The sequence below is a fragment of the Cannabis sativa genome, chromosome 1 (assembly GCF_029168945.1).
Source record: "Cannabis sativa cultivar Pink pepper isolate KNU-18-1 chromosome 1, ASM2916894v1, whole genome shotgun sequence".
Classification (NCBI taxonomy): domain Eukaryota; kingdom Viridiplantae; phylum Streptophyta; class Magnoliopsida; order Rosales; family Cannabaceae; genus Cannabis; species Cannabis sativa.
The window spans coordinates 41,800,752-41,825,953 of NC_083601.1; the positions used below are offsets into that span (position 1 = coordinate 41,800,752).

At 33.1% G+C, this 25,202-nt stretch overlaps 3 protein-coding genes across 3 annotated transcripts; 2 read left to right on the forward strand and 1 right to left on the reverse strand.

Moving 5' to 3' along the window:
• Window positions 1-7,514: 7,514 nt before the first annotated feature.
• On the forward strand, window positions 7,515-11,182 carry LOC115706996 (uncharacterized). Its single transcript, XM_030634789.2, has 10 exons — window positions 7,515-8,089; window positions 8,225-8,319; window positions 8,483-8,550; window positions 8,636-8,679; window positions 8,865-8,942; window positions 9,034-9,187; window positions 9,891-10,040; window positions 10,193-10,300; window positions 10,510-10,575; window positions 10,688-11,182. Exons 1-10 carry the CDS (start codon window positions 7,782-7,784, stop codon window positions 10,787-10,789), a joined length of 1,173 nt encoding a protein of 390 aa, XP_030490649.2. The 5' UTR covers window positions 7,515-7,781; the 3' UTR covers window positions 10,790-11,182.
• An 891-nt stretch (window positions 11,183-12,073) lies between these two features.
• On the forward strand, window positions 12,074-13,960 carry LOC115706999 (uncharacterized). Its single transcript, XM_030634792.2, has 3 exons — window positions 12,074-12,486; window positions 13,140-13,239; window positions 13,596-13,960. Exons 1-3 carry the CDS (start codon window positions 12,216-12,218, stop codon window positions 13,666-13,668), a joined length of 444 nt encoding a protein of 147 aa, XP_030490652.2. The 5' UTR covers window positions 12,074-12,215; the 3' UTR covers window positions 13,669-13,960.
• Window positions 13,961-15,193: 1,233 nt separating this feature from the next.
• On the reverse strand, window positions 15,194-17,017 carry LOC115706995 (transcription factor MYB26). Its single transcript, XM_030634788.2, has 3 exons — window positions 16,726-17,017; window positions 16,501-16,630; window positions 15,194-16,407 (listed from the first exon to the last, which is right to left on the reverse strand). The coding sequence occupies exons 1-3, from the start codon at window positions 16,856-16,858 to the stop codon at window positions 15,378-15,380; spliced, it is 1,293 nt and encodes a 430-aa protein (XP_030490648.2). The 5' UTR covers window positions 16,859-17,017; the 3' UTR covers window positions 15,194-15,377.
• Between the last annotated feature and the right edge of the window lie 8,185 nt (window positions 17,018-25,202).

Below are 25,202 nucleotides of genomic sequence, written 5' to 3' on the forward strand. Positions count from 1 at the left end.
TCGTCTTGTTTTCGGTGAGATTTCACCTAGTCTTGAGGTGATATATCACCTAAAATTGACGACATATCTCGTGGGACTTTGACTGTGGTTATTTTTTTGCAATTCTAGAAATGTTTCAAGCAACATGTCGCCTTATACTGTGCATTTCATCTGAAACATGCATTTGACATTTCTGAACGATCCAGATAGAACTTCACGGGCAAGTTTAATCAAAACTAAGTTTTAGGATCTAAAAATAAATTCTAACACGTTCTACAAATATAAATCTTTTAATGTGTTTTGTTCTTTTAACTTACGTTAAATATATCTCATTGATTAGTCTTTACTAATCTTCATGTTTTAACTTTAAGTATTTAAACAATTCCAACAATCTCCTACTTAGTTAAATAATTATTTCTTTTTCATCTTTAAATACATAATGTCGATGCATAAAACAATATCTCTTCTTAATTGAATATTATCTTATAAAACTTTATCGGTGCTAGTCGGTATTCCTATGGATTGACCTCCAAGTTCTTAATGATAAGACTAGTAGTATTGCATTCAAGTAAACATTGTAATACCTAGTCTAATATTAATAATTTATGTGTGATGATATTATTATTTGTGTGCTAATAATTGTGTATGTATATATATATGTGTTTGTATTTAATTAGGAACAAAAATGATTATATAAGCTTAGAAAATATGTTAATTTTAAATCTTGTGTTACATTGATTTATCGCAGTAGTACACCTGAATTATTTATGGTGGCTGAACATATTATATATTATTATATACTTTTCAAACGTATGATATATATATATACTCTTCCATTATGTTATATATAATATTATATAGTATAAGTGTTTGTATAAACACTAAATATATATATATTATATCATATGTATAGTTACCTTAATAGTATAAAGAGGAGATAATTTAGAGTTACTTAAATTTTAATTTAAGTAAATGTTGTATAAATAATAATTAATATATGATTAACATTACAAATATTATTATTATTATTATTATTATTATTATTATTATTATTATTATTATTATGACAATTAGTAATTTTTTTTCCCTGAACTTTGACATGTACTAAATCGTGCTCTCTGAACTTTGTTGGTCGTTAAAAATTCTCCCGAAATATTGAGATTGTTAAATTTAAGGACTTTTGTCTAATTTCATTCAATTTTACTGCTTCAGTGATTGTTTATGTACTAAACCATGCTCTCCAGACTTTGATATCTATAAAATCATGCCCCTCAAATTTTTATACGTACTAAATCATGCCCCTTAAATTTTGATCCATGTTAGAATTTTTTTAACTAAAATTAGACAAAAATCCTTAAACTAACAATTTCAATAATTCAGGGGGAATTTTTAACGATCAAAAAAGTTTAGGGGACATGATTGGTATATGTCAAAGTTCAAGGGAAAAAATTACTAATTAACCTATTATCATTGATACGAGTATTCACTGAACGACGAGAACAAATAGAAACCTTAATTTGAAATCTTTATTCTCAGTTTGCCAAACTAAATAAATAGAAGTCAATTTATTCGTATCTTGCTGGATCTCATTCGAATCTCTTCGTATGTTACTGAATTTAGTTGTATCTCGACACTCTACAAAAGGATGTTCAATCCCGTAGATATTCGTCATTATCAACCTCAAAATGGGTCTCGGGCCTTCTCCTCCTTTGTTTCTCTTTTTCACTCTGATTTCTCAGTCTCTTTATCGCTTAGTTCTCTTCTATGCTTCCTTTATCCTCTTTAGAGCTGTTTTTTCGGTTTCACAGTCTCAATCTCCATGGCTTATCTAGAAGAAGAAAAAGTGTGTTAAATTTATCACATGTTAAAAGTGTGTGTTAAATTTAGCCCAAAATATAATATTGAGTCAAATTTAGCTTGGAATAAATTAATGCTACTTTTAGATTCTCAATAAAATATTAAATGACTATTAATATAATTAATTATTTATTTTACTTATTTTACGTATTGTATTGTGTATTAGAGCATAATTAAAATAGTTGGTCAAATATAAGCACAAATTTATTTTTTGTGCAAGTTTGACACAAAATTTAAATTTTGCATTAGAGATGGTCTACAATGCACCCCACTAAAATAGGTGTATTGGTACAACTCCTAACTATTGCGACTTTTAGAAAAAAAATTCGTCTATTTTTTTTTTCATAGTATTGTACGTTATAGTTATTTAAGATATTTTATAAAATTATAAGAAATTTGAAATAATTTACAATATAGAATTCAATGTTCAAATCGTCTATTTCATACACGTATAAAATAAAAAACTCACGCGTACAATAAACTCTTTTAATTTTATTTTGGCGTGTTAAATTTTTCTAAATTTTTACAGGTTGTCTTAAATAACTACAACATATACAATTATAAATAAAATTAGACTAATTTTTTTTTTAGATACTGAAACAAGTAAAGGTAAGCTACTAAGGCTAGCTTAGTGGTGAGGGAGGGATAGGTTAAGAGAGAGGTCATGAGTTTGAACCCAAAATCTTTAAGCTATAAGCTTTAATTGATTGTAAAAATATCTTTATGCTACACTCACACCAAAGAAAAAAAAAACAAATAAAAGTGTACTGGTACACTTCTTTCAAAGGTGCATTGTAGAATTTATTTTATAATTTATTATTAGTAAACCAAATGGAGTTACAAACTTCACATGGAATTAGCTTGATGATTCTCATTATTTTTATTTTCTTGTAGTGCCAACATTGCTTTAATTTGGTTATAAAAAAGATTAATTTATACTGGAGTATTTACAACCTAAAATGCTCATCTAATTGTTAATGAAACATCAATTTATAGAAGGTGTTTTTGGTAAAACTCCCAACATTTATTTACATAATGAAAAGGGTAGATGGGGACTTATAATTAGAGTTTAATACATATTAGGAAAGAGGAGGTATGAATGATATTAAAACCTATTTATAATTAATGCGATGATAACAATTATGTAACAATACCAAACAGGTGAGCTACCACATATATATTCCATTAATTACTTCTGCATCTAACTCCTTTTGACCATTTACTAAATAGAAACAATACTATTATTCACCCAACAAATATGCAGCCATCCCATAAATTTTTTATGTTCATAATAATTATGCACTTTTTTGTGTCTAGTATATACCAATCACAACTTATTTGTTAGGTATATCAATAACACCCAAAAATCAAAATCAAAATCAAAATTTGTAAAATCAAAAGTTACTTTCGGACCAAATGGTACGGGATATACCTTTATTTGTTTTGGCATTTGAGAATATTTTTTAATTTAATTTTTTTTATAATCATTTATATTATAGTTATTTAAAATATTTTGTAAAATTTTGAGAGATTCCAAAAAATTTAATACGTCGAAAATAATGTTTAAACAGTCTATTACACGCGAGACTCTTTTATTTTATATGCATGTAAAATAAACTGTTTGAAATCTATTTTCAGCTTGATAAATTTTTCTAAATTTCTCAAAGTTTATTACATGTTTTAAATAACTATAACATATTTGATTATGAAAAAAAACTATTTTTTTTTTCAAAATACCGAAAAAATAGGAATGCATAGATGAACTTTTTTTGAAGGGTGCATTAAAAATTTTCCTTAAGTAAAAGTAGACAGCCTTTCAATTAATTTTTATTTATTTGATATTTGATAAAATGAGCTATGAGAATCTCTGGTGTGTTTGTTAAGATTGAAATAAAGTTCCTTACAGCTTGTAATATATATTATATTTATGTGTGACCCCATTTTATGAAGTATGAGGAAAATGAGACTTTTTTCTCTTTTTTGAAACTGATGGAAATGAGACTTGACTAAAAAGAAAGTGCAACCCAACTCCTTTAATGACTACGTGATAGGCACCACTTTCTTTTTCTTCTTCTTCTTTATATTGGTCCCTGATAATGTAACACATTAAACTGGTACCCATACACACTTCTTTAATTCATTAATTATATCAAACCATGTTACAATTAATCCACTTTTAATTGTGGCCAAACTATGAAACCACTTTTATTGTCATTATTGTTTAAATAGCTAAATAATAATTAAAGAAAAAAGAGTAATATTAGATCCACACTTAAATTGCACACAGAGCAAAAAGTTATACCTAAACTATAGAAATAATAATCCTTTATATTATAGTCACACTTTTCTATTTTTAAGAAAGAAATAACCCACTCGTAAATAATATTAATTTATATATTTATTGCTTGGTAAAAATATTTTCTTAAAATTATTTTATCATTTATTTGGATATATTCATATTATTGCTACTTGAATTTTTTATACTATTTTAAATTAATTATTAAATTGATGAGTTGTGCATTTTACATTATTACCACTATTTTTCTTAGAGAGAAATTATTACCACTATTTTTTTTAGAGAGAAATGGTATCCCAAACATAATTTATAGTTGCAATATTTCAAAAAAAATTGAAATAACCAAAAAAAAAGAGAAAAAATGAAGACACAATTAGGTAGTTGTTACAGCTGATTGGATAAAAAAACTATATTTTATTAATCCTTAATTCCTTATTTAATAGGCTAAAATGGGTTAGATAGACAGACCCACCAACGCATGCATAATAAGTATAAACCCGCCTTTCTTCCCAATCCCATGTCACCCGGCGAGTATGAAACTGATAGTCATAACAAATGGTGACGTGACACGTGTACGTTGCGGGTTTGTTAGAATAATAATTAATAAAGGGAAATTTGATTTTCTATGCTTAGAAAATCAAAAAATTTGATTTTTAAACCAATAATTAAAACCCTAAAAAAACTATACCTTTTTTTTCAAAACCCCAAAAATACCCCCAAACTAAAACTATCTCTCTTTCTCTCTCTATCTAGCCGGTCCCAATAATCCCACACCCCAGGTCCGATGGTCGGACCATGGGGTCCGATGGGGTCCGACCAATCGACCCATCGGACCCCAAGGTCCGACCATCGGACCTCTCTTCCCTCTCTCTCAAATCGCAGAAAAAAAAAAAAAAAAAATTAAAAATGGCCGGGACCTTCGGGTCCGATGGGTCCGACCATCGGACCCATCGGACCCGAAGGTCCGACCATCAGACCCTTTCTTCCTCTCTCTCCCGTAATCGCAAAAAAAAAAAAAAAAAAAAAAAAATTTCAAAGGTCCGATGGTCGGACCTTGGGGGGTCCGATGGTCGGACCATCGGACCCCCAAGGTCCGACCATCGGACCTTTGTCTTCTTCCCTCTCTCAAATCGCAGGAAAAAAAAAAAAAAGTTTCAGAGAAAATCGCAGGAAGTGGGTGGGGGCGGTCAAGAGTGGGTGGGTGCGATCTAGGGTGGGTGGGTGCGGTCTACCGTCGGTGGGTGGGTGCGGTCTACCGTGGGTGCGGTGGTTCACCGTGGGTGGTGGTCGATCGGCGTTTTGGGTGGAACGCCGGAGGTGGATCGGTTGGATTTGGTGCTTTCTTAGTTGGGTTTCGGGTGGGATTGCTTTGAGAGAGAAAGGAGGAAGAGAGAGATGGTTGAGAATAATGAGGGGGGTATTTTTGGGGTTTTGAAAAAAAAAAATAGTTTTTTTAGGTTTTAAATTTTTGGTTTAAAAATCAAATTTTTTGATTTTCTAAGCATAGAAAATCAAATTTCCCTTAATAAAAGTCCTCCTCAAATTAAAAGACAGCTAATCTTAAAAAAAAGAGACGATCATTTCAATTTCATAGACTAGAATGATCCGTAATACATGCAATTAATTAGATTGTGAAAGACTTTTCAAGAATATGTCATAAAAACTTAAATGAATTTTTTCTAAATTATTCTTTTGTGATAAGATTTGGCAATATTCTAAATGTATGTAATGCTACAAACGCTACACGACATGCTCCACCTTTGGATAATTTTATTTATCTTAAGTTATTTTGGCATGAAGTGAATATTCATTAAAAGTTTTTTGTATCTTACAAAAAAATTAATAACAATTATGCCAATAAACTTTTAGGGGAATTTTGTTTACTTATTATGTGAATAGTTAAGTTTTTTAGCTAGCTGGTGATGGAATCTAAATTATTAAGTTTAACTGTGGAAGTGAATAGACTAATAAAGTATGTGTATTCAAAGTATGAATTTTCACATTTCATCATAAAAAGTATTCCTATAGGTTTCAATCAATTTACTTTAGATTACATGCTTGAATTATTAGAGTTTGAACGTCTTTCCTACATTTTTTGTGTTGAAAATTATTTACACAATTATGTCTATAATCTCCTATACACTACTCTTGTTTTTTTTTTTTGAAACTATATATTATAATATTAATACACAGGTTCCTTATATTAAGTTACACGTCAATTGATTGATTAAAAATACAACCTGTATTATTCCAAAATATTTCCCCTGATCTGACAACAAATCTGAAAATTACACAATAAACAAAATTTAAATACAATCAAAATTGTCCCTTCCTAAGCTAGCCAATTAAATAAGACCATATTTGTTCTATTAGATTTGAGCACAATTTTTTCCACTGACTACATACAATTATATAATTTAATATCAGGTATTTAATAAAAATTATTATTAATTACTAATTTTTTTTTATAATCCTACAATAAGGGAGTAACTGTGTAATTATTAAAGTATTAATTTTAGTAATTACACTATATTTTAAAATGTAAGGTGTGTTTGGATATGAGGTGGCAAGGCCGGCCTAAGTATTTTGGGGGCCTCGTGCAAAATTTTAAAATTGGGTTTTTTTTTTTTTAAAAAAAAAAACCTGTACATTAAAACTACAATTTTATTATTAGCTTTTTTTTAAAATTTATTTATAATTTTTTTATTTATGTGTATATAATAGGAAAAAAAAAAGAAAAAATAGGCCTTTTCTTCAAAAATAAAAATAAAAATTGGGCCTTAGAAAATGGGGGCCTTGTGCAATGGCCCAAGCTGCTCAATGCTTGGGCCGGCCCTGTGAGGTGTTAATTACATATGAATTCCTAATATCTTGTTTGACAAAATAGTTAGTAATTATAATATTTTTTAATAGCTAATGTTTAATATGGAAAGATTTTAGTAATTACATGTAATTACATTCAATTCTCATGGAGCCATGAGAATTGGAGGGTGCAATTGGAATCCCTCAATTACTTCTAATAACATAGTTACAGTATAATTACATGGTTAGACAAACATGTTAAAATGTGTAATTACCTTCAATTACACACAAATCCAATTATATTGGGACTTTCCAAAAATACCTTAAATAAAATTAATAAAATTTGATATTAAAATGTACCAATAATAATATAACACATGCTTTAATATTTCTTATTTAAAAATCTTGAAAATATTTATTTGAATATACAATGTTCGGGTAAAATAATTTATGTTTGAAAGCCGAAAAAAATAATATAATTTCATAATATTTGATCATTTTCCCAGTAACATTTATTACATCACTGGTTAGTGGTTAATGACCTTCTTCTTCTTCACAATATATTAATTACCAATTATTGAAAGAAAAGATGAAAAAGCCCATTCTGCAATTATCTTTCTTCTTCTCTCTCTAGAATAACTCCGTTAGAACCGGTCTATCTCTCTATATCTATATCTATAACTTTCTCTCTCTCCACTGAACAATTCCCTCCTTTTCATTTTCATCTTTATTTCTATATATATATATCTCTCTCTTTCTCACCCTCTAGGGTTTTTTTTTTTTTTTGATTTGGATTTTCCAATCTTCTTGCCCCCCAAATCAAAATCAAGTTCAGGTTTCTCTATCTATGACTTCGACTTCTGTGAAGAATAACTTGTTGCCTCCGGGGTTGGTCTCCAATCTCCAACAGGTCCTTCTCAGCAGGAAGGTTGGTGAAGGAGACCAATCCAAGGAACCTGCTGCTGATTCCACACAACCCTCATCTTCTATTGCACCCCCTGCTGATGCTGATTCTGTTGATGCCGATGTTGATAGTTCCAAGCCAATTGTTTTGGTCACCAATGGTGATGGGATTGATGCCCCTGGCCTTACTTGCCTCGTTGAAGCTCTTGTTTCTCAAGGTCTTTACAGTGTCCATGTCTGCGCTCCTCAATCGTGAGTAATCTCAATCTCTCCCTCTGTCTCATGTTTTCAGATGGGTATTGCTTGTGTCGGTTATATCTTATCGTGTCTTATTTTGTTTGTTATTGGCACATTTGAATTTTGTTTCTTTGAAATTGAATTCTTTAGGGACAAATCAGTGTCTGGTCATTCTGTGACTCTTCGAGAAACGGTCACTGTGAATTCGGCGGAAATTAATGGTGCCATAGCTTATGAAGTTTCAGGTGCAATTGTGTCTATGTGTTTTTACACTCTTCTCGTTTTCCTAATTTTGTTTTTTCGTTTTGTTGTCTATGCGGTCTTTGTTATTGATGTTGTGTACTTTTGTTTTGCGTTTTGGTTGGGGTCATTGATAATAATAGGTTTCATCATGATTCTTCTACTCAGGGACCCCTGCGGATTGTGTTTCGTTAGCATTGTCAGGGGCACTGTTTTCTTGGTCGAAGCCTCTATTGGTTAGAATCTATGTGCTGTAATCTTTAAGTACTATTTATATCTCATATTGGAGCCAAGCAATTCCTAATTTCAATATGTTTTCAGGTTATTAGTGGTATTAACCGAGGATCAAGCTGTGGCCATCACAAGTAAGTGTCATTTGTTTCCCTACATTGTTTTTCTTCATTAATTTTTTATTATTCGGGTATATTATCCAAACCGGTGTATGCATCATATAACTTTGCTCCTATCTTGTATGAGATCTTTCCCTTCCTTCTTATGAATATGAACTTTATTGAAATTTACATATTAAATCAAACATCAAATGGACCAGGTTTTACTCTGGTGTTGTTGCGGGAGCTCGGGAAGCTATGATATGTGGTGTACCATCTTTGTCAGTATCCCTGCATTGGTGAGTTGGTTGTCAATGTCATAACTCATCAGAAATTTAGTTCCCATTTATTTATGGAATCATCCGTTTATATTTGGTTAATCTATCACAGGAAGAAGGATGAAAGTGAAGAAAGTCATTTTAAAGATGCTGTTGCTGTTTGTTTACCTTTGATAAATGCAGCTGTTAGGGATATTGAAAAAGGGGTTTTTCCAAAAAACTGTTCTCTGAACATTGAAATTCCAACTTTGCCTTTGTCAAACAAGGTTTGTGTTACTTGAAGTAGTATCCTCATCTTGTTGGCTTCTTTATTGAAAAATAATTGTGATGCACTATTTGAACACCACCTGATTAATGTACACATGATATAAAAGATATGTAATTTTATTTTTCTTTAGGCTTACGTTTAAGAAAGAATACAATTTCCATTGAGTGATGTGATTGTGAAATAAACCCAGTTTTTAATTTTCATTCAGATTTTAAGTTTTCTGATTTGAGGTGAAATTATATATGATAGGAAAAGAATTTGCTCTTGAGACTGCAAAATAAGTTCTCCTAAAGCATATTACTTGTTTTGGACAATTTTCGTTTTGAGGAGTGCATTGAATAACTATTGTTACCTTTTAATATTTCAATGAAATATTACAGATTGCTTACTGGTATAGGTGTATCTTTAGTTGTGTAAGTGTCTAAAATTACAAAGTCTTCAATTATAGAGTACTTATTTTTAGGGTCTATGTAGATCACTGAGACTAGCGTACTTGTAAACTTAGTTGATGTATGCTTAAACGTGTTTGGCGTATGTCTCACCATTACAGCTGATAATAAATTAAGCAAACTGTGCCTGCATGTCCAAATAGTTTATTTTGCTGCTATAATAACATTAGTTACCCGGTTTTAAGTACTTGCAAGGTGTTGTAAAGTTATTTTATAATCATGTGCAGCGTTTGTCTCTTCTATCCTTAACAGGGTTTCAAATTGACCAAGCAAAGTACATGGCGATCGACTCCCAACTGGCAAGCTGTTTCAACTAATAGGTACCCTGCAGGACATTTTATGTCTAATCAACAAAGCCTTGGGATTCAGCTTGCACAGCTTGGTCGGGATGCCTCAGCTGCAGTAAGTGGCTTTTATTAAAAGACAGTGTAAACAGTTGGCTTACATTTTGTTGCTAGTTGTTATTACTATTAATATAATAATTTAGACCATCATTTCCTCAAGAATTTTTGTTCGTCTCCATTTTTCATTAATGGATTGTATTCTTTTATCAGGGGGCTGCTCGCCGGTTGGCAACACAAAAGAAGAATGTGGAGATTGAGTCCACTGGTGCTGCACGTAAAACAGAGTCTCAGCGGGTCAAAAAGTTTTTTAGGCTAGAGGTAATGTAGAAAATCAGGAAAACGAAACGATTGTGAGACAACTTGATGAATAACATCTAATTGCTTGAGGTTAATGTTGCTTGGTGATATTGGTGCCGTTGTCATTATTATCTTTGTGTACAACACATTAGAAATGTACTGCTAGAATCTTCTATTTATTGTTGCTATAAAACAATAAAACTAATACAAGAAGATATACTTGTTTGCAGTTCCTTGACAAGGAGCAGAATGACATGGATGAGGAACTGGATTTCAGAGCAGTTGAAAGCGGATTTGTAAGTTCTCAGGGTCATTTCCTATTGGTCTCAATCTCAAATTTGCATTGTCTTAAATCTAGATAATGTTTTTGCAACTACTCAGAGCTGGTGGTTGATTTGTGTATAACAGGTTTCAATAACTCCTCTCTCTCCTTCTCCAAATATCGAGTTGGAAATTCACACAGCTGCCTCGGATTGGATTTCTTCAGCTCTGCTTCAGCAAGAGCAATAAGTGGTTCCCAGTTGGAATGAGTTTTGTGTACATTTGGAGTTCTGACATTCTTTTTTCGTTTCATTTCTTTTCTTTCTTACTATTATTAAGGTCTCATTTCTAGTCTCTGATTAAGACTAAGAAGTTGATTATGGTTTCCACATTTTTACTTTCCTTCTAGAGATGTCCTTTTCTCCCCTTTTTTAAAATTAAATTTAGAGTCTTGGAGGTTGGTTGTGTCCATTGTTTCAGTTGGTTAACCCTCTTATATGGTGGAGCAAATGCTTCCTGTAATTTTATTTGGCATCGTGTTTTAGTAGTGCCAGTTTGTTTTGTTGTTACTAGCAAAACTGCTTGTAATGTAATGGAACCGTTTCCAATCTTAATTTAATATAGTAACACTGGGTTTGTGTATTTGTAAGTTTGTAACTGGTGATTTAGTAAAAGCTGAAATAAACAAAATACTTTTGTCACAAGTTGATTTTGAGACTCACTAGTTTCTTTTTGTGAGTTTGATCGTGGAAAGGGCTTAAACGGTGCCGTTTGTCCGTGAACAGTTACCATTTAATAGGTTTATCAGTAAGGTTAAGAATCAGTAAAAGTAATCAAATAATTTGAAATATAGTCTAGAGGTTTTGGTTTGGATTCTGAAGAATGACTTGGAACTGGAAGTTTAGAGTTCTGGATGTTGAAGAAAGAATATATCCCATTCTTAACCTTATTCAACAAAAGAATCGTATTCCTTAGATGATACATAAGCATGCATAGCAGGCTAAACTTAACACTGCAAGATCAAACCTTTTTCTAATTTCTCATATTAAATAATTATAATAAAAATAATTATAAATCAATCTTTTTACCATCTCGAATACCATGTTTGAACTTTTGTGATAATTTTAAGTCCCATATGTGAAATATTATGTTTATACTTTTAGGAAATAAAATATAAAAGTCATTCTATCATATTTTAAAGTATGAATGAATATATGTATCTTTTTGTCAAACTTTAATTGAAAAAAAAAATAAAAAATTATACCATATCAATAATTAGTGTTGTGTGTTGTATATATCATAATTCATGCATAAAATCAAATTTTGTTCATTTTAACTTTATTTTTTATGTAGAGGATTAGAGGGTGATGTGTTTCAAAGGGTGTTTAGATATAGCTTAAACATTTTTTTAGGGAAAGCGTAAAAATCAGGGGCTAAAATTTTTGTGATGTGTTGATCATTAGAATTTTTCTTTTACTTATGTTTAATGCATGGTTGCATAACAAATGAAAATTAGGGGCTAAAATGTAAAACAATTAAAGATCTGGGGACAGTTGTGACAATAACCAATACTTTGGGGACTCTTACCCGACCCATCTGACCACCCTTCCCTCGGAAGAGAAAACTCTTGAGTCTCCTACTAGGGTTTTAGTGATTAGCTCAATTAGCTTCAAAAATGGCGTCCAAAACCTTAATTCGGACGGGATCTTTTCTGGTGAACCGATTGTTGAACAAGCCATTCGTTCCACTGGCCCAAAAGACGCATTCGAATTCTCCTATTTCTACTCATGGCCTTGATATCACTCCCAAGGTGTTCCCGTCGCTATCTAATTTCTACTCACCCCTCCATCTGCAGCAAAATGACGCCGAATCGATAAGGAATGTTTATAATGAGGGTTTTCTGTACCCTTCTGGCCTTCCTTCTCTCGAATTCTTTCTACCCGACGGTACTTTCTCTCGTCTCTCTGTTTCGTACTTGTTTGGTTCTCTGGAAAATGTGATTTTTTATTTATTTACAAGTTTTAGATAAACATTTTCAATTATGCTACATTTTGGGTATATGTTATTCGTAAGCAAATTTTGACCCAAAAAGAACCAACGCATAATATTCATAGGGAAATAATCAGTTTTCAATACATGCTTGTGGGATTCGTTGTCATTATCTTTAGAATCTGTTTATTTTACAAACAATAATTATTCATGTGGTTAATAGATTGGATTAGGCACCAGGGATTAAGGCCCTGTTACTGTCGTTTTATTGGCAAAGATTGTATATTCTGTAAGATTAACTAGAATTAAAGATGGTATTCAACAGCATTAGATACAAAACTTATTTTATGTAGACATGAAGACTATGATTAGTTCTTTCTCTTGAGAGTGACAAATTGTTTCCATTATTTCAAAATATAAGCAAAAACTAGGGACCCCGAAATCTATTCTATGCTTCCATAGATGGAGTTAACATGAGAATTTGGGGTTGCTGTTGCGTCACTGAAAAAATTGATGCTATTCTTTCTATGGTGTCCAAATAGTAGCTTTTGTGATTCTTTAACCCAATTTTCACTTAGAATTTTTGTTCTGTTTTGTTTTTGTTTTTCAGGAGATGATTCTTTGTCAAAAGAGCCAATGCTCTTATTTCCCAAGCGGACATTCCAACCTAGCACAATCCGGCGAAAGAGAAAGCATGGATTCTTTTCTCGGTACCCTTCTCTATCTCTCTTTAGGTCTTGGTGTAAAAGTGCAAAATTTATATGGCAGTGATGGTTGTTTTCTTTATTAGGGAGATAGATGCCCACATGACCGTTTTAGCTTATGACTGCATGTTCTATACTTGTATTGCATGTATGTACTTACACTTTGTTAGATGGTTCATATTTATTTTGGCAGATGGGGGTGTTACTAAATTCTTATCCCATCACAACTTTTAAAGTTGGTTTTGCCTATTAGATCAGCTGATTAAGCTTGCTATTGGTGTAACTTTGTTAGTTGTTTTGATCCATTTAATAGTATATTGAGAGTACTTTGTTAATAACGATATCTTTTCTAACATGAACAGCAAGGCAACCAAGGGTGGACGGAGAGTCATTGCTCGAAGAATTGCAAAAGGCAGAGCAAGAATTACAGCTTAGCATATATCTGCCGTTAGCTTGGACTGGTTTTTCTTAAGATATCAAAGTTTAGATGCCCGTCTTTTGAAAATCAAGACGAAGGAAGCTCTGTTTCTTGTTGTGTTTTACGGTACTGTTGGAAGCCTTAATGGGATTTGAATACAATTAGTAGATCTTTTTGTGTTTTTAGGAACTTTTGAAGTAATTTTTGATTTTCGATTATACAATCCATCCTCAAGTAATAAATTAGACTTGGAAGCATGCACAGCAATGATAAATCATAGAGGAAACAAAATTGAATTTTTTTTTGAAAGGCTTTATTCTCCAGAGTGGATTGTGAATGAGCTAACATTGTTTGATTATAGTTGAAAGATTGTTTTGCAAGAAAATGTTTGATTTTCGTTGAAAAATTGAATATCTTTGATTATAGTTCTCTCCTCCAAGGAGTGGTCCATTTTGATCCAACTTTATGTTTTGCATCTCATTTTATTCATGGGAAAGGTCATACTCTCTGCAGGAAAATGAACTTGGGCCTTTTTATGTTGTGGGCCTCCAGATATGAAGGTGAGCTTATACGGCTGTAGTCGGTGATGGCCCATAGGCCATAGTGTTATGTTTACTAAGAATCTCAATCATTGGCCCATAGCCTATAATCTGAACGTTGGTACAAGAGAAATCATGACATTTTCCGTTACAATGAACAAGGGGAGAACAATGCAAATGCAATTATATTTGTAACCAATTAAGTCAGTGCCTAAATTAACTAATTATAACGATGAAATGATAGTCCTTTTGTAGGGGGGTAAAAAATGAAAAAGTGCTCTTAAGTAGTCTGACTTTGGTCCCTTTAATTTAGCGGCTTAAAACAATAGCATAGTTTAATTATGACTTTGATTAACTCAAGTTTTTTTTACGTTGTTGAAAGAAGATTAACTCAAGTTCGTAGAGGTTAAATATGAGGCAACGCAATTGATTATCGGCTTTTGGTCTACAATGATCCACGAGTTGACTTTAGAGTCCACAAGTATTGGCATCGATTATTATAACTTGATGTCTTTGCATCATAGCGTTGAAATAATGGAAACAGATCAAGAGAGAAAGAGTCATTTATATTCTTGACGATCAAATTCTATAGAGAAAACCTTTAATTAGTATGAAATAATAAATTGTACTTAAATTACAAAATATATGTTGACTGTTAAAATTAAAATGTGAAAGATGGGTACATAATTAATAGCTAGGAATATTATAGAGAGCCTGAATTATTAATATTTCTATAGCTAGCAACATTTGGATGTTGTGATTATGGCCATTGCATTTACTTCTATTCAAAGTTGATCGATCTGGACATAAATATAAAAGCGTTAATATAGGTAGTAAGATGTTTAGCACCACTTTTTTAAGGTGACGCCTTATAATTAATTAATAGTTTTATGTAAAAAAATTTAAAATAAAATAAATGAGACCGGATATTAAATGGTGCTAACAAGGAACTAGTGCCTTATAACATTTTCCTAAATATAAACAAAATGGTTGCACTGTGCTATTCATAAATCCATGCAAGCATATTCATAAAAATTCCATACATATATAAAAAATACCTTAATCACTATTCGAATGATTTGTTCTTACTCTTGTACTACTACGTACATTACATACTGCCATATATAATAATGTAAAATAACATATATATAATTTATATAATTTATATATCAAACTAGTCATATAAGCTAGGATTGGAGCTGGTTCACGAATTGACCGTTAGGTAACGGCGTTGACAATGCTGATATGCATGAGGAGGGAGACGACAAAGTCGATGAAGATGAAGATAACGGTAACGACGACATAATCATCATTGCATCAATATTATTGTACTCGGACGTTTGACTTGTAATAACATTTGGGACACAATTAGAATCCTGGAAACTTGAGACAACCACAGCTGATCTTGAAGAAGCAGAAGCAGCTAACGTTAATGGTGCCGTGGAACACAAGCTACCCATGTGATCAACCATATCATCGCATAGTTTCGGCATGGAAATGGAGGGGGCCGCCATTAACGTGTTCTCATGATCATTATAAGCTGATGATAATATCATCATGTTCGGATCGATGATAAGCTCAGGCTTGTCCTCAACTACATGATGATGATGATTATAATTATCATTGATCATAATATCTGCAGCAGCGCTTAGATTTTGATCGAGTAATGACCTTATTATAATATTCTCAAGGGCTGGAGCTGTTACTGAAGCAGGTTGATGATGATTATGATTATAACCTAAAAACGACATAAATGAAGAATCATAATTAAGTGTCGTTGATGAAATATCATTAGTATTATTATTATTATTATTGTTGTTGTTGTAGAACAATCCTTGAGTTGTGGTCCCCACGAGTGACGTGGCCGTTGGATTAATTATGGGAAGGTACAGCTGCTGTTGTTCGTGGTGATTCGGTTGTGATTGATGAGAGGTGAGAATATTGTTGTTAGGGTTTGATCCAGCGGTGAAAGTGAACAAACTACTAGTTTGATCATGATTATGATAATGATCTCCCGAAAAAGCAGATGGTGTGATTGTGTTGGGGAAATGAATGTGATCAGAGAAAGAGGTTAAAGCTGCAGCTGGAATGATATGATGATGATGATGAAGATGATTATCATGGCCTGATAACAGCTTCTTTTTTATGCTTGAGTTCCAAAAATTCTTCACCTCGTTATCTGTTCTTCCTGGTAAGTGCTTCGCTATTTGAGCCCATCTATAAAAACCAACTTGTATATAAGTATAAATATAGAAATACAGTCTAGCATTATGTATTTTTTTGTGTATATATATATATGGATATAAATACCTGTTGCCTAGAATGGTATGGAGTTCAATGATGAGGGCAGCCTCTTGAGGTGAGAAGCTCCCACGTTTAAGGTCAGGTCTTAGATAATTTATCCATCTTAGTCTGCAACTCTTTCCACATCTTTGTAGACCTATGTATATATAAATATATCAGTTTATATACATAAACAAACACACACAGTACATATGTATATATATATAGAAAAAAAATTAGTTATATTATTACCTGCAAGTTTTGGAACAGAGCTCCAACAACCATGGCCGTAGGTTGAAATGTAGTTGATGAGTTTCTCATCTTCCTCTGGTGACCATAGTCCTCTCTTCACCTTCTGTTTGTTGCAGCATGAGTGGTGTCCCATTATTATTGATGATATGTGTTTTTGTTTGGTGAGGAGAATTAATTATATCTTAATTAGTTATAAGAGGTGTGGTTTATGCAGTACTACCAACGAAAGAAAGAAAGAAAGAAAGAGAGAGAATGAGAATGGTTTAGAGAGAGAGAGAGAGAGATGAAAGGGAAGATGATGAATACGGAAGTGTCATGTAGTGGTGAATTTAATGTGGGGAGCAGTACAATATTGAGATGGGGGAGTGGCCCAGTTACGGTTTTTGGAAAAGGGCCTGAAAAGTTTCAGTATCGCTTCCTGTAACAATTGTATGCCTTATAATAGAACCTTTTTTCTCTTCTTTTGCATATATACATACAATACATCAGAGATGGAGCGGGATATTTCTGACTGTACACGTGTTGCACATGCAGGCTTCTGTGGGCTCCCGTCTGTTTTTTTTTTTCTCTCCATCTCATCTTTTTCGATATTATTATTATTATTATTATTATTAGGGTAAATAGCAGCGCTTTGAGTTTGTAAGCAGCATAAACTTAATAATTTTTTTAGTGGCATAAGTATCCAATGTTTGTAAAACTGTAATTTTTCTCTATTTTCGTTAGTATATGCTCCGTTTTAAATTTATTAAAAAAAGATTTGGAAGTAATTGATACTATATATTTTTCGTCCAGACCAAATAATCTAAAATTTAAGTCTTATATGTGTATGTTTAAGACAATAACAGAGTCTGTACTGATGAAATTAGAAGAAAATTACAGTTTTATAAATATTGAGTACTTATACCAGTAAAAAAATTATTGAATTTATGCCGCTTACAAACCTAAAATTATGATGTTATGTATATGTGTATATACGTTGATGATCTTATTATCTAATAATTATAGTAATAATAATAGAAATAATATTCCTATGTAGGCCGTGTTATTGGTCCCACTTTGGACTTATCTACCCAAGCCATCGATCATGATCAGTCATCAACCAAACACACCAGTCGGATGAAATGTTACCATCATGATCATATCCCATAATATTGTGCTCGATCATCTCTTAATTAATTACCTTATTCTCTCTTTCACTTTTGACTTGTGTAGAAGGGATTATATTCTAGCTAGGTAATTGAGTGTAATCATCTTGATCCAACGGATGAAACTCTTTTACCAAACATGATTATCATATCATACAAGACGTTACAACATTTGATCATCATCACCTAAAAAAACAAAAGAGACATAAATAATGATTATATTATATAAAATGTACATGTACATATAGCATTATCTAGTACTATATACACTCTTACTTATTTTGGATCTATATCTATATATACAACAAATAAATAAATATAATATTAATGATCTTTTCAAAAAGCAATTAAACTCTTAATTATATATTAATATTATTATTAGATCGAATATCTCTTTGTACTAGCTAGCTAGGGTTAATTTAAAAGTGGGGTTTTGGATTTGATACCAAGGGCCAACAAGAAATTAATCAGATCCTTCAAAGGGGTCCATTGCAAATTTTATTCCAAAGATAAAAAGACTCAAAGTGGTTCTTCTTTTCCCCACTATTCTCTCTAATTCAGAGAAGACGGTGTGATATGCTTCCTCTTAATTATTTATTATTAGCTGTTGTTTATATATATATATATCATCTTCTTTCTCATCCTTATCGATCGAGAGAGTCAAGTTTTTATACTAACCTACTTAATAATTGTTCCTTTACTTAAATCAAAGCAAAAAAGATAACCCTCTTATGTATGCCCACCATTCATATATGTTTTCAATTATTTTTCTCTTTAGTAATTGTACAACAAAACTGCAATGCATTGCATCCAAGTACTCTCATTCACACTGTTAAGGCTCATGACAGTTAGCCTTTGACAGTTAATTCTGTTATACAGTTGTTAGCTTATTCTCGTTTATTCTGCTTAGTTAATCTGTTTTGGTTGGTTGTTACACTTTCGGTTACAGCTGAGTGTTCATGCTATTTACTCAGCATTGTATATAAACTTGTAATCTGCTTTCAGTTCAATGAGATCTTCTTTTCTTCTCCATTCTTTCTCTGACTTTTCTCTGTTCTTCATTTTCTTTCTTTAGCTTTTATTCTGCAACTCTCTCTTCTCGGTTTATGACATCGCTTAAGTTATGAATCAAAGGTTTAACATGGTATCAGAAATACCGGCCTCCGCTCAATGCTAACATGGCTACTCTTGGATCCTGGTGGTAATTCGAACAACACTTCGGTTTTAATTGGTGGCTACACGGCCTCGAACTCAAACTCATCAAGAACCCGTTTACTTTAATCACGCATTTCGATTAGGTTGAATGATCATAATTTTCTCTTGTGGAAGCAACGGTGTTCAAAAGAATCAAAGGAAATCGCCTTCTAAAGTTCATCAAAGATCCTCCTCCATCCGAATTCTTAACTCCAGAGGATCGGTGCAAAAAACGAGTAAATCAAGCTTACATCGACGGGAGATCCAAGATCAACTCCTTGTCTCATGGTTGCCGTCTTCGATGACCGAGAGCCTCGACTCGAATGGTGGGATGCGATTCGGCTCGAGATTTGGTCCACTCTGGAGAAGCATTTCACATTACAAGTCTCCTCGAAAATCCTTTGAGTTTCGTACTAAATTGCAGAATTTGAAGAAAGGAACTCTAAGTCTCAAGGACTATCTCTTGAAAGTTAAACAAACAGTTGATCTTCTTGCATTCGTGGGAGAAGTTTTGAGTGATCGTGACCATGTGGCCGCGATCTTCAAAGGTCTTCCAAGTGAATACGATACGTTTGTCATTTCTACAAACACTAGAACCGAACAATATACCGTCGGAGAAATCGAGGCATCGTCGCTTTCGAATCCGAATTGAGAATTCGGGAAAGAAATTGATTTTAGTGCAAATCGGTGTACGGTGATCAAGATCTACAACCAGATGCTTTAATGGAGGCAAATCTTGCTTGGAGGAGATTTAGACAGCAGTATGGGAGAGGAAATCCTCAATTTCACAACAATTCAAGTCAATTCAATCAACCTGTGTTCAGGAGTTTTAATCGTGGAGATAATTCTGGAGTCAAAGCTAATTTCCCCTCCCAACCAAGCAAACGTATTCGGTGCAAATCGAAAGTACTAAGGTGCAATGTCAATTGTGCTCGCGCTTTGGACACACGCACACGATTGTTTTTACGTATTTGATAAATCTTTCGCAACACAACCAGATCAAGTGCTCAGAGTAATGGATTGCAGAAACCACAAGCAAATTTGACTCCCAATAACAGCTCCAATGACTCCAACTGGTCTCCGGAGCTACAAACCATTGCACTCCTCAAGCTCAAAACCCTACGTTTTTCACAGACTATGAAGGACAAGACCAAATGTATGTAGGAGATGGTACAGGTTTGTCAATAAAGCATATTGGTCATTCTTTTTTTACTCCACAACATGCATCTCACTCTCTTGTTCTTAATAACTTGCTTCATGTCCCTGAAATTACAAAAAATCTCATTAGTGTTTCCAAGTTTGCTAAAAACAATAATGTGTTTTTTGAATTTCATGATGATTTTTGCTATGTCAAGGACAAAGTGAGCAATCTTACTATCTTTCTGATGGAAATGCACAAGAATAACCTATATACTTTTGATAAGACTCATCTTGGACTCCGTACACTCAAATTCTCCTCCAAAATCAATTTCAAATCATTGCAAAGACGAAGTCTTTCTCACACCAAGAAATTCTCCGTCAAAAACAACAATCTATTTTGCCCGATTCTAAGTGTACTTTTGTTGCCACACTCAATGACTCTACTTTGTTATTGTCTAGCTTGTTATAGGTGTAATACAAATGTACAAAACCATTTTACTTTGTGGCATAATAGGCTTGGTCATCCTCTGAAAAGTGGTCCAAACTCGTACTCAAATCTTGTAACATTTCCAATGTTAATAAAGATTCGAATTTTCAATTTGCTCACTTGTTGTCTTGGTAAAATTCATAAATTCCCTTTTCCTAGAGCATCTCAAACTATCATTTCGAACCACTTTGACTTGTGGTCTCGTAACTGGGGACCATCATTTGTTCCATCATTTAATGGCTATATGTATTATATTCACTTTGTTGATGCTTATTCTAGGTTTACATGGCTTTATCTTCTTAAAAATAAGTCAGATGCCATTAAAACTTTTCCACACTTCAAAGCTGAAGCTGAGGTACAACTTGGCAAATCCATTAAAACTCTCCAAACTGATTGGGGAGGTGAGTACGATGTGTCATTTACCTCCTTTCTTGCCGATCGTGGTATACATCATAGACATCCATGTCCTACAACTCATCAACAAAATGGTCTTTTTCGAAAGAAAGCATAGGCACATTGTTGAAAATGGCCTTGCTTCTTCGCACAAGCCTCTTTACCTCTCAAATTTTGGGATGAAGCTCTTTAGGACAGTCTATTTACATAATAGACTTCCCACACCCCTTGTTGCACCAAGGTTCTCCCTTGGAAACTTTGTTTCACACAAAACCCGATTACACTACCTTTAGGACCTTTGGATGCAAATGTTATCCCAATATTAGACCTTACAACAAACACAAGATAGAGTTCCGCCCCGTGCACCTTTTGGGTTATAGTTTGAATCACAAAGGCTATAAATGTCTTCGACTCTAAAGGGAAGGTTATACATCTCTCGAGATATGTCATTTTTGATGAATTTTCTTCCCTTATGAGCAAGTTCAAAACCAAAGAAGCACTACAGATGTGAATACCATTCCCTCATCCGTGTCGCATTAATACCGTGTGTACTCATTCAAAAACTCCCTATTCTGCCACCGATCTCTTCGACCAACCCGTTATTCGTCCCAATTCCCACACCGGCACCTAACATTGCATCTCCTTCGCCGAACCAAGAGACCAAATTGCATCCGCATCCGCATTTTCTAATCTCGCTCATTACGAGTTAAATATTGTCCATTCTACTCTCAACAATGACCAACTTGCTTTATATGACAATGCTTCTACTTCTCATGACTTCGGATTAATACCGATATTACTTGTCCGGATCGGTTTCCATTCCGTCGATGCGTGGCTCTTCAGAACTTCACCAGGATCCGCAACATCTCCACGACTTCGGCCTCACACCCGATTCCGTGACACCACCTTGCTCATCTCCCGCAGCTTACCCTTAATTGCGCAGTCGTGTTAATGCTCCGGAAAACACAATCGTACGAATTGCGAAACCAGTGTCAAAGATGGGTATTTTTAAACCCGTGTTCTTAGCTTCTCGAGAACCGCAGGCTTCTTATAAAGAAGCTCTCAAACAAGAACAATGGAACATGGAAATGAGTGATGAGATTCTTGCCTTAGCCAAACAAAACTTGGATTCTTGTTCGACTTCTGAAGGACGACAAGCAATAAGGTCGTAAATGGGTCTATAAAATCAAGGAAAATCCCGATGGGAGTGTCTTGAAGAACAAGGCTAAATTTGGTTGCTAAAGGTTTTCACCAATGTGCTTTGATTTCACGAGACTTTTAGTCCCGTGGTTAAACTCGTCACTATTCGGTGGTTTTGACTCTAGCCTTGTCTAATGGTTGGCAAATCGACAACTAGATGTCAACAATGCGTTTCTTAATGGTGAATTACACGAGGAGGTTTACATGACTCGCCACAGTTTTGAAATCCTCGGCCAAGAACATCTTGTATGCAAACTCAATAAGGCAATATATGGTCTTAAGAAGCTCAGAGCTTGGTTTGACAAGTTACAACAGAGTTTGACATCATTTGGATTTATTTCCTCAAAGTCTGATCACTCCTTGTTTATTAATCACTCCTCTACATCAACAACACTTGTTCTTGTGTATGTCGATGATATTTTAATAACGTGAAGTGACCAAACCGTTGTTGATACTCTTGTTCTTGATCTCAACAAACAATTCTCTCTCAAGGATCTTTGGCCGCCTTCGATATTTTCTTGGTCTTGAAGTTGAGTACACTAATTCGGGTATTCATCTTTGTCAAAAGAAAAATGCTCAGGATTTACTTGTTCGAGCTCAAATGTTTGGTTCCAAGTCTTCACCAACTCCAATGACAAAGTGGTCTTCGTTTGTCCGCTCATGAAGGGGAACTCTTCACGATGTTCAACAATATAGATCCATTGTTGGTGCGTTGCAATATCTCACCATTACACGACCGAGTTATCCTTTAGTGTCAACAAAGTGTGCCAATTTATGCAACGTCCTTTGTCGACTCATTGGCAAGTCACAAGCGCATATTGAGGTACATCGGTGGCTCAATGCACTTTGGTCTCACCTTTTCCAAGCCCGAATCTCATGATCTAGTTGCGTTTTGTGATGCCGATTGGGCTTCGGATCCTGATGATAGGAAATCCACTTCGGGTTATGCTATCTTTTTTGGTTCGAATCTCATTGCTTGGAAAAGCAAAAAGCAACAAACCATTTCACGTTCTAGTGCGAAGCGTAATATGGAGTGTTGCAAATGTGACCGCCGAATTGACTCGGTTACATTACTTGTTCTCGAGCTTCACATTCACATGTCTCAACCTCCTACAATATGGTGTGACAACCTCGGTACCATCATGCTCACACGAATCCGAGCTTTTACATGCTCGGACTAAGCACATAGAATTGGATCTCTACTTTGTGAGAGAGAAGGTTTTGAACAAGATGGTTCAAATCAAACATGTAGCAACCTTTGATCAGATTGCCGATGGTCTCACTAAAGCTATTTCTAGTCAAAGGTTCTCTTCTTTCAGGGACAAACTCAGAATTACTGATCATCCAATTCTGAGTTTGAGGGGCGGTGTTAAGGCTCATGACGGTTAGCCTTTGATTAATTCGTTATACGGTTGTTAGCTCTTGTCGTTTGTTACAGTTAGTTAATCTGTTTTGGTTGGTTGTTACACTTTCGGTTACAGCTGAGTGTTCATGCTATTTACTCAGCATTGTATATAAACTTGTAATCTGCTTTCAGTTCAATGAGATCTTCTTTTCTTCTCCATTCTTTCTCTGACTTTTCTCTGTTCTTCATTTTCTTTCTTTAGCTTTTATTCTGCAACTCTCTCTTTCTGGTTTATGACATCAGTTAGCTATGAATCAAAGGTTTAACACACACACACACACACAAAAGAGGAAATTAAAGAGCTCTAGTCACTAGTTTATAATATTATTGATAATGATGATTTTGTTTTGCCTTACCGTATAATATATTAATATATTATTATTTGGGGGGTGAAATCTGTACGTTTTTTTTATTTTTTTTTTACTTTTTAGTTGATATGATTTCGAATTAATTTCCTTTTTGTCTCCAAAAAGATCAGTAGATTAATTTGAATAACAATATATATTAGCCAATACCAATTTGGGACACTTCTGTGACTGTGATGATTTCAGCAAGATTCCCGGGATATAATTTTCTAGACTCAAATAATAATGTCCCTTACTTATTATAAGTAATATATAGTCATATATAATCAATGTTTCTAGAACAATAACTCTAAATATATATATATATCTAATAATAAACTACTGATCAGTAAGTACTTCATAGAAGTTTCTGCTATTTTAAACCATGGAATTATATTGAAATATTCACTTGCATGTTTATATAATAATAATTATAAGTTGGTAATAATAAAAACACATAATTAAAAACGTAACAACAGTACATCATATATTTTTAAAAATATATATATAGCCATACAGCTAGCTAATAAGTTAATTTACTACTAAAAAGGTCATTATAAACGTGTTTTGACGAGAGGAGGAATAATATTAGACAAAAAGTAATTTTTATGAAAAAAGCTAAAATGGAAATGGCCATGGCTGGAGAAAAAGTGGAAACTCATCTTTTTTAGCTAGAATGCTTTGGTTTTACGTTTTATATAATTTGATAAAGGAGTATTCAACAGCCAAATAAAGTAGGCTTTTACATTCTGTTTTATGATCAAACGATTCCTTATGTTAACATACTACAGAGCACTGATTTGATAGGTTTTTTTTTGTCTGATATTGTTGGATATTCTTTTCAGTCCATTATACGTGTACTATAAATGGATGTTAATTATTGTTTAATCATAGTTGATAAATAGATTATATTAATATTCATCAGGGATCCTATGATATATATAATATACTAGTAGTGATGACTGCATGCATATATATGGTATAAATATATATATTTTACATTTATATATACTGATCGAGAAGATTTGGTATATTCTACATTTCATGGTATACGTATACTTATAACAATGTAATAAATTAATCATATATTTTTTCTTTTGTTTGTTACATGCAGCTATATAACTTGTACTATAATTAATAGAAAATATATTAATTAAAGTAATACTAAA

Bases quoted from the DNA above. Each gene is read 5' to 3' on its own strand.
- LOC115706996 (XM_030634789.2), top strand. From the start codon at position 7,782: ATGACTTCGACTTCTGTGAAGAATAACTTGTTGCCTCCGGGGTTGGTC. The intron at 9,188-9,890 runs GTTTGTGTTACT...TATCCTTAACAG, and splicing joins CTTTGCCTTTGTCAAACAAG to GGTTTCAAATTGACCAAGCA. The intron at 10,576-10,687 runs GTAAGTTCTCAG...TGTGTATAACAG, and splicing joins GAGCAGTTGAAAGCGGATTT to GTTTCAATAACTCCTCTCTC.
- LOC115706999 (XM_030634792.2), top strand. From the start codon at position 12,216: ATGGCGTCCAAAACCTTAATTCGGACGGGATCTTTTCTGGTGAACCGA. The intron at 12,487-13,139 runs GTACTTTCTCTC...TTTGTTTTTCAG, and splicing joins CGAATTCTTTCTACCCGACG to GAGATGATTCTTTGTCAAAA. The intron at 13,240-13,595 runs GTACCCTTCTCT...TAACATGAACAG, and splicing joins AAGCATGGATTCTTTTCTCG to CAAGGCAACCAAGGGTGGAC.
- LOC115706995 (XM_030634788.2), bottom strand. From the start codon at position 16,858: ATGGGACACCACTCATGCTGCAACAAACAGAAGGTGAAGAGAGGACTA. The intron at 16,631-16,725 runs GTAATAATATAA...ATATATACATAG, and splicing joins CTCTGTTCCAAAACTTGCAG to GTCTACAAAGATGTGGAAAG. The intron at 16,408-16,500 runs GTATTTATATCC...TGGTTTTTATAG, and splicing joins CATACCATTCTAGGCAACAG to ATGGGCTCAAATAGCGAAGC.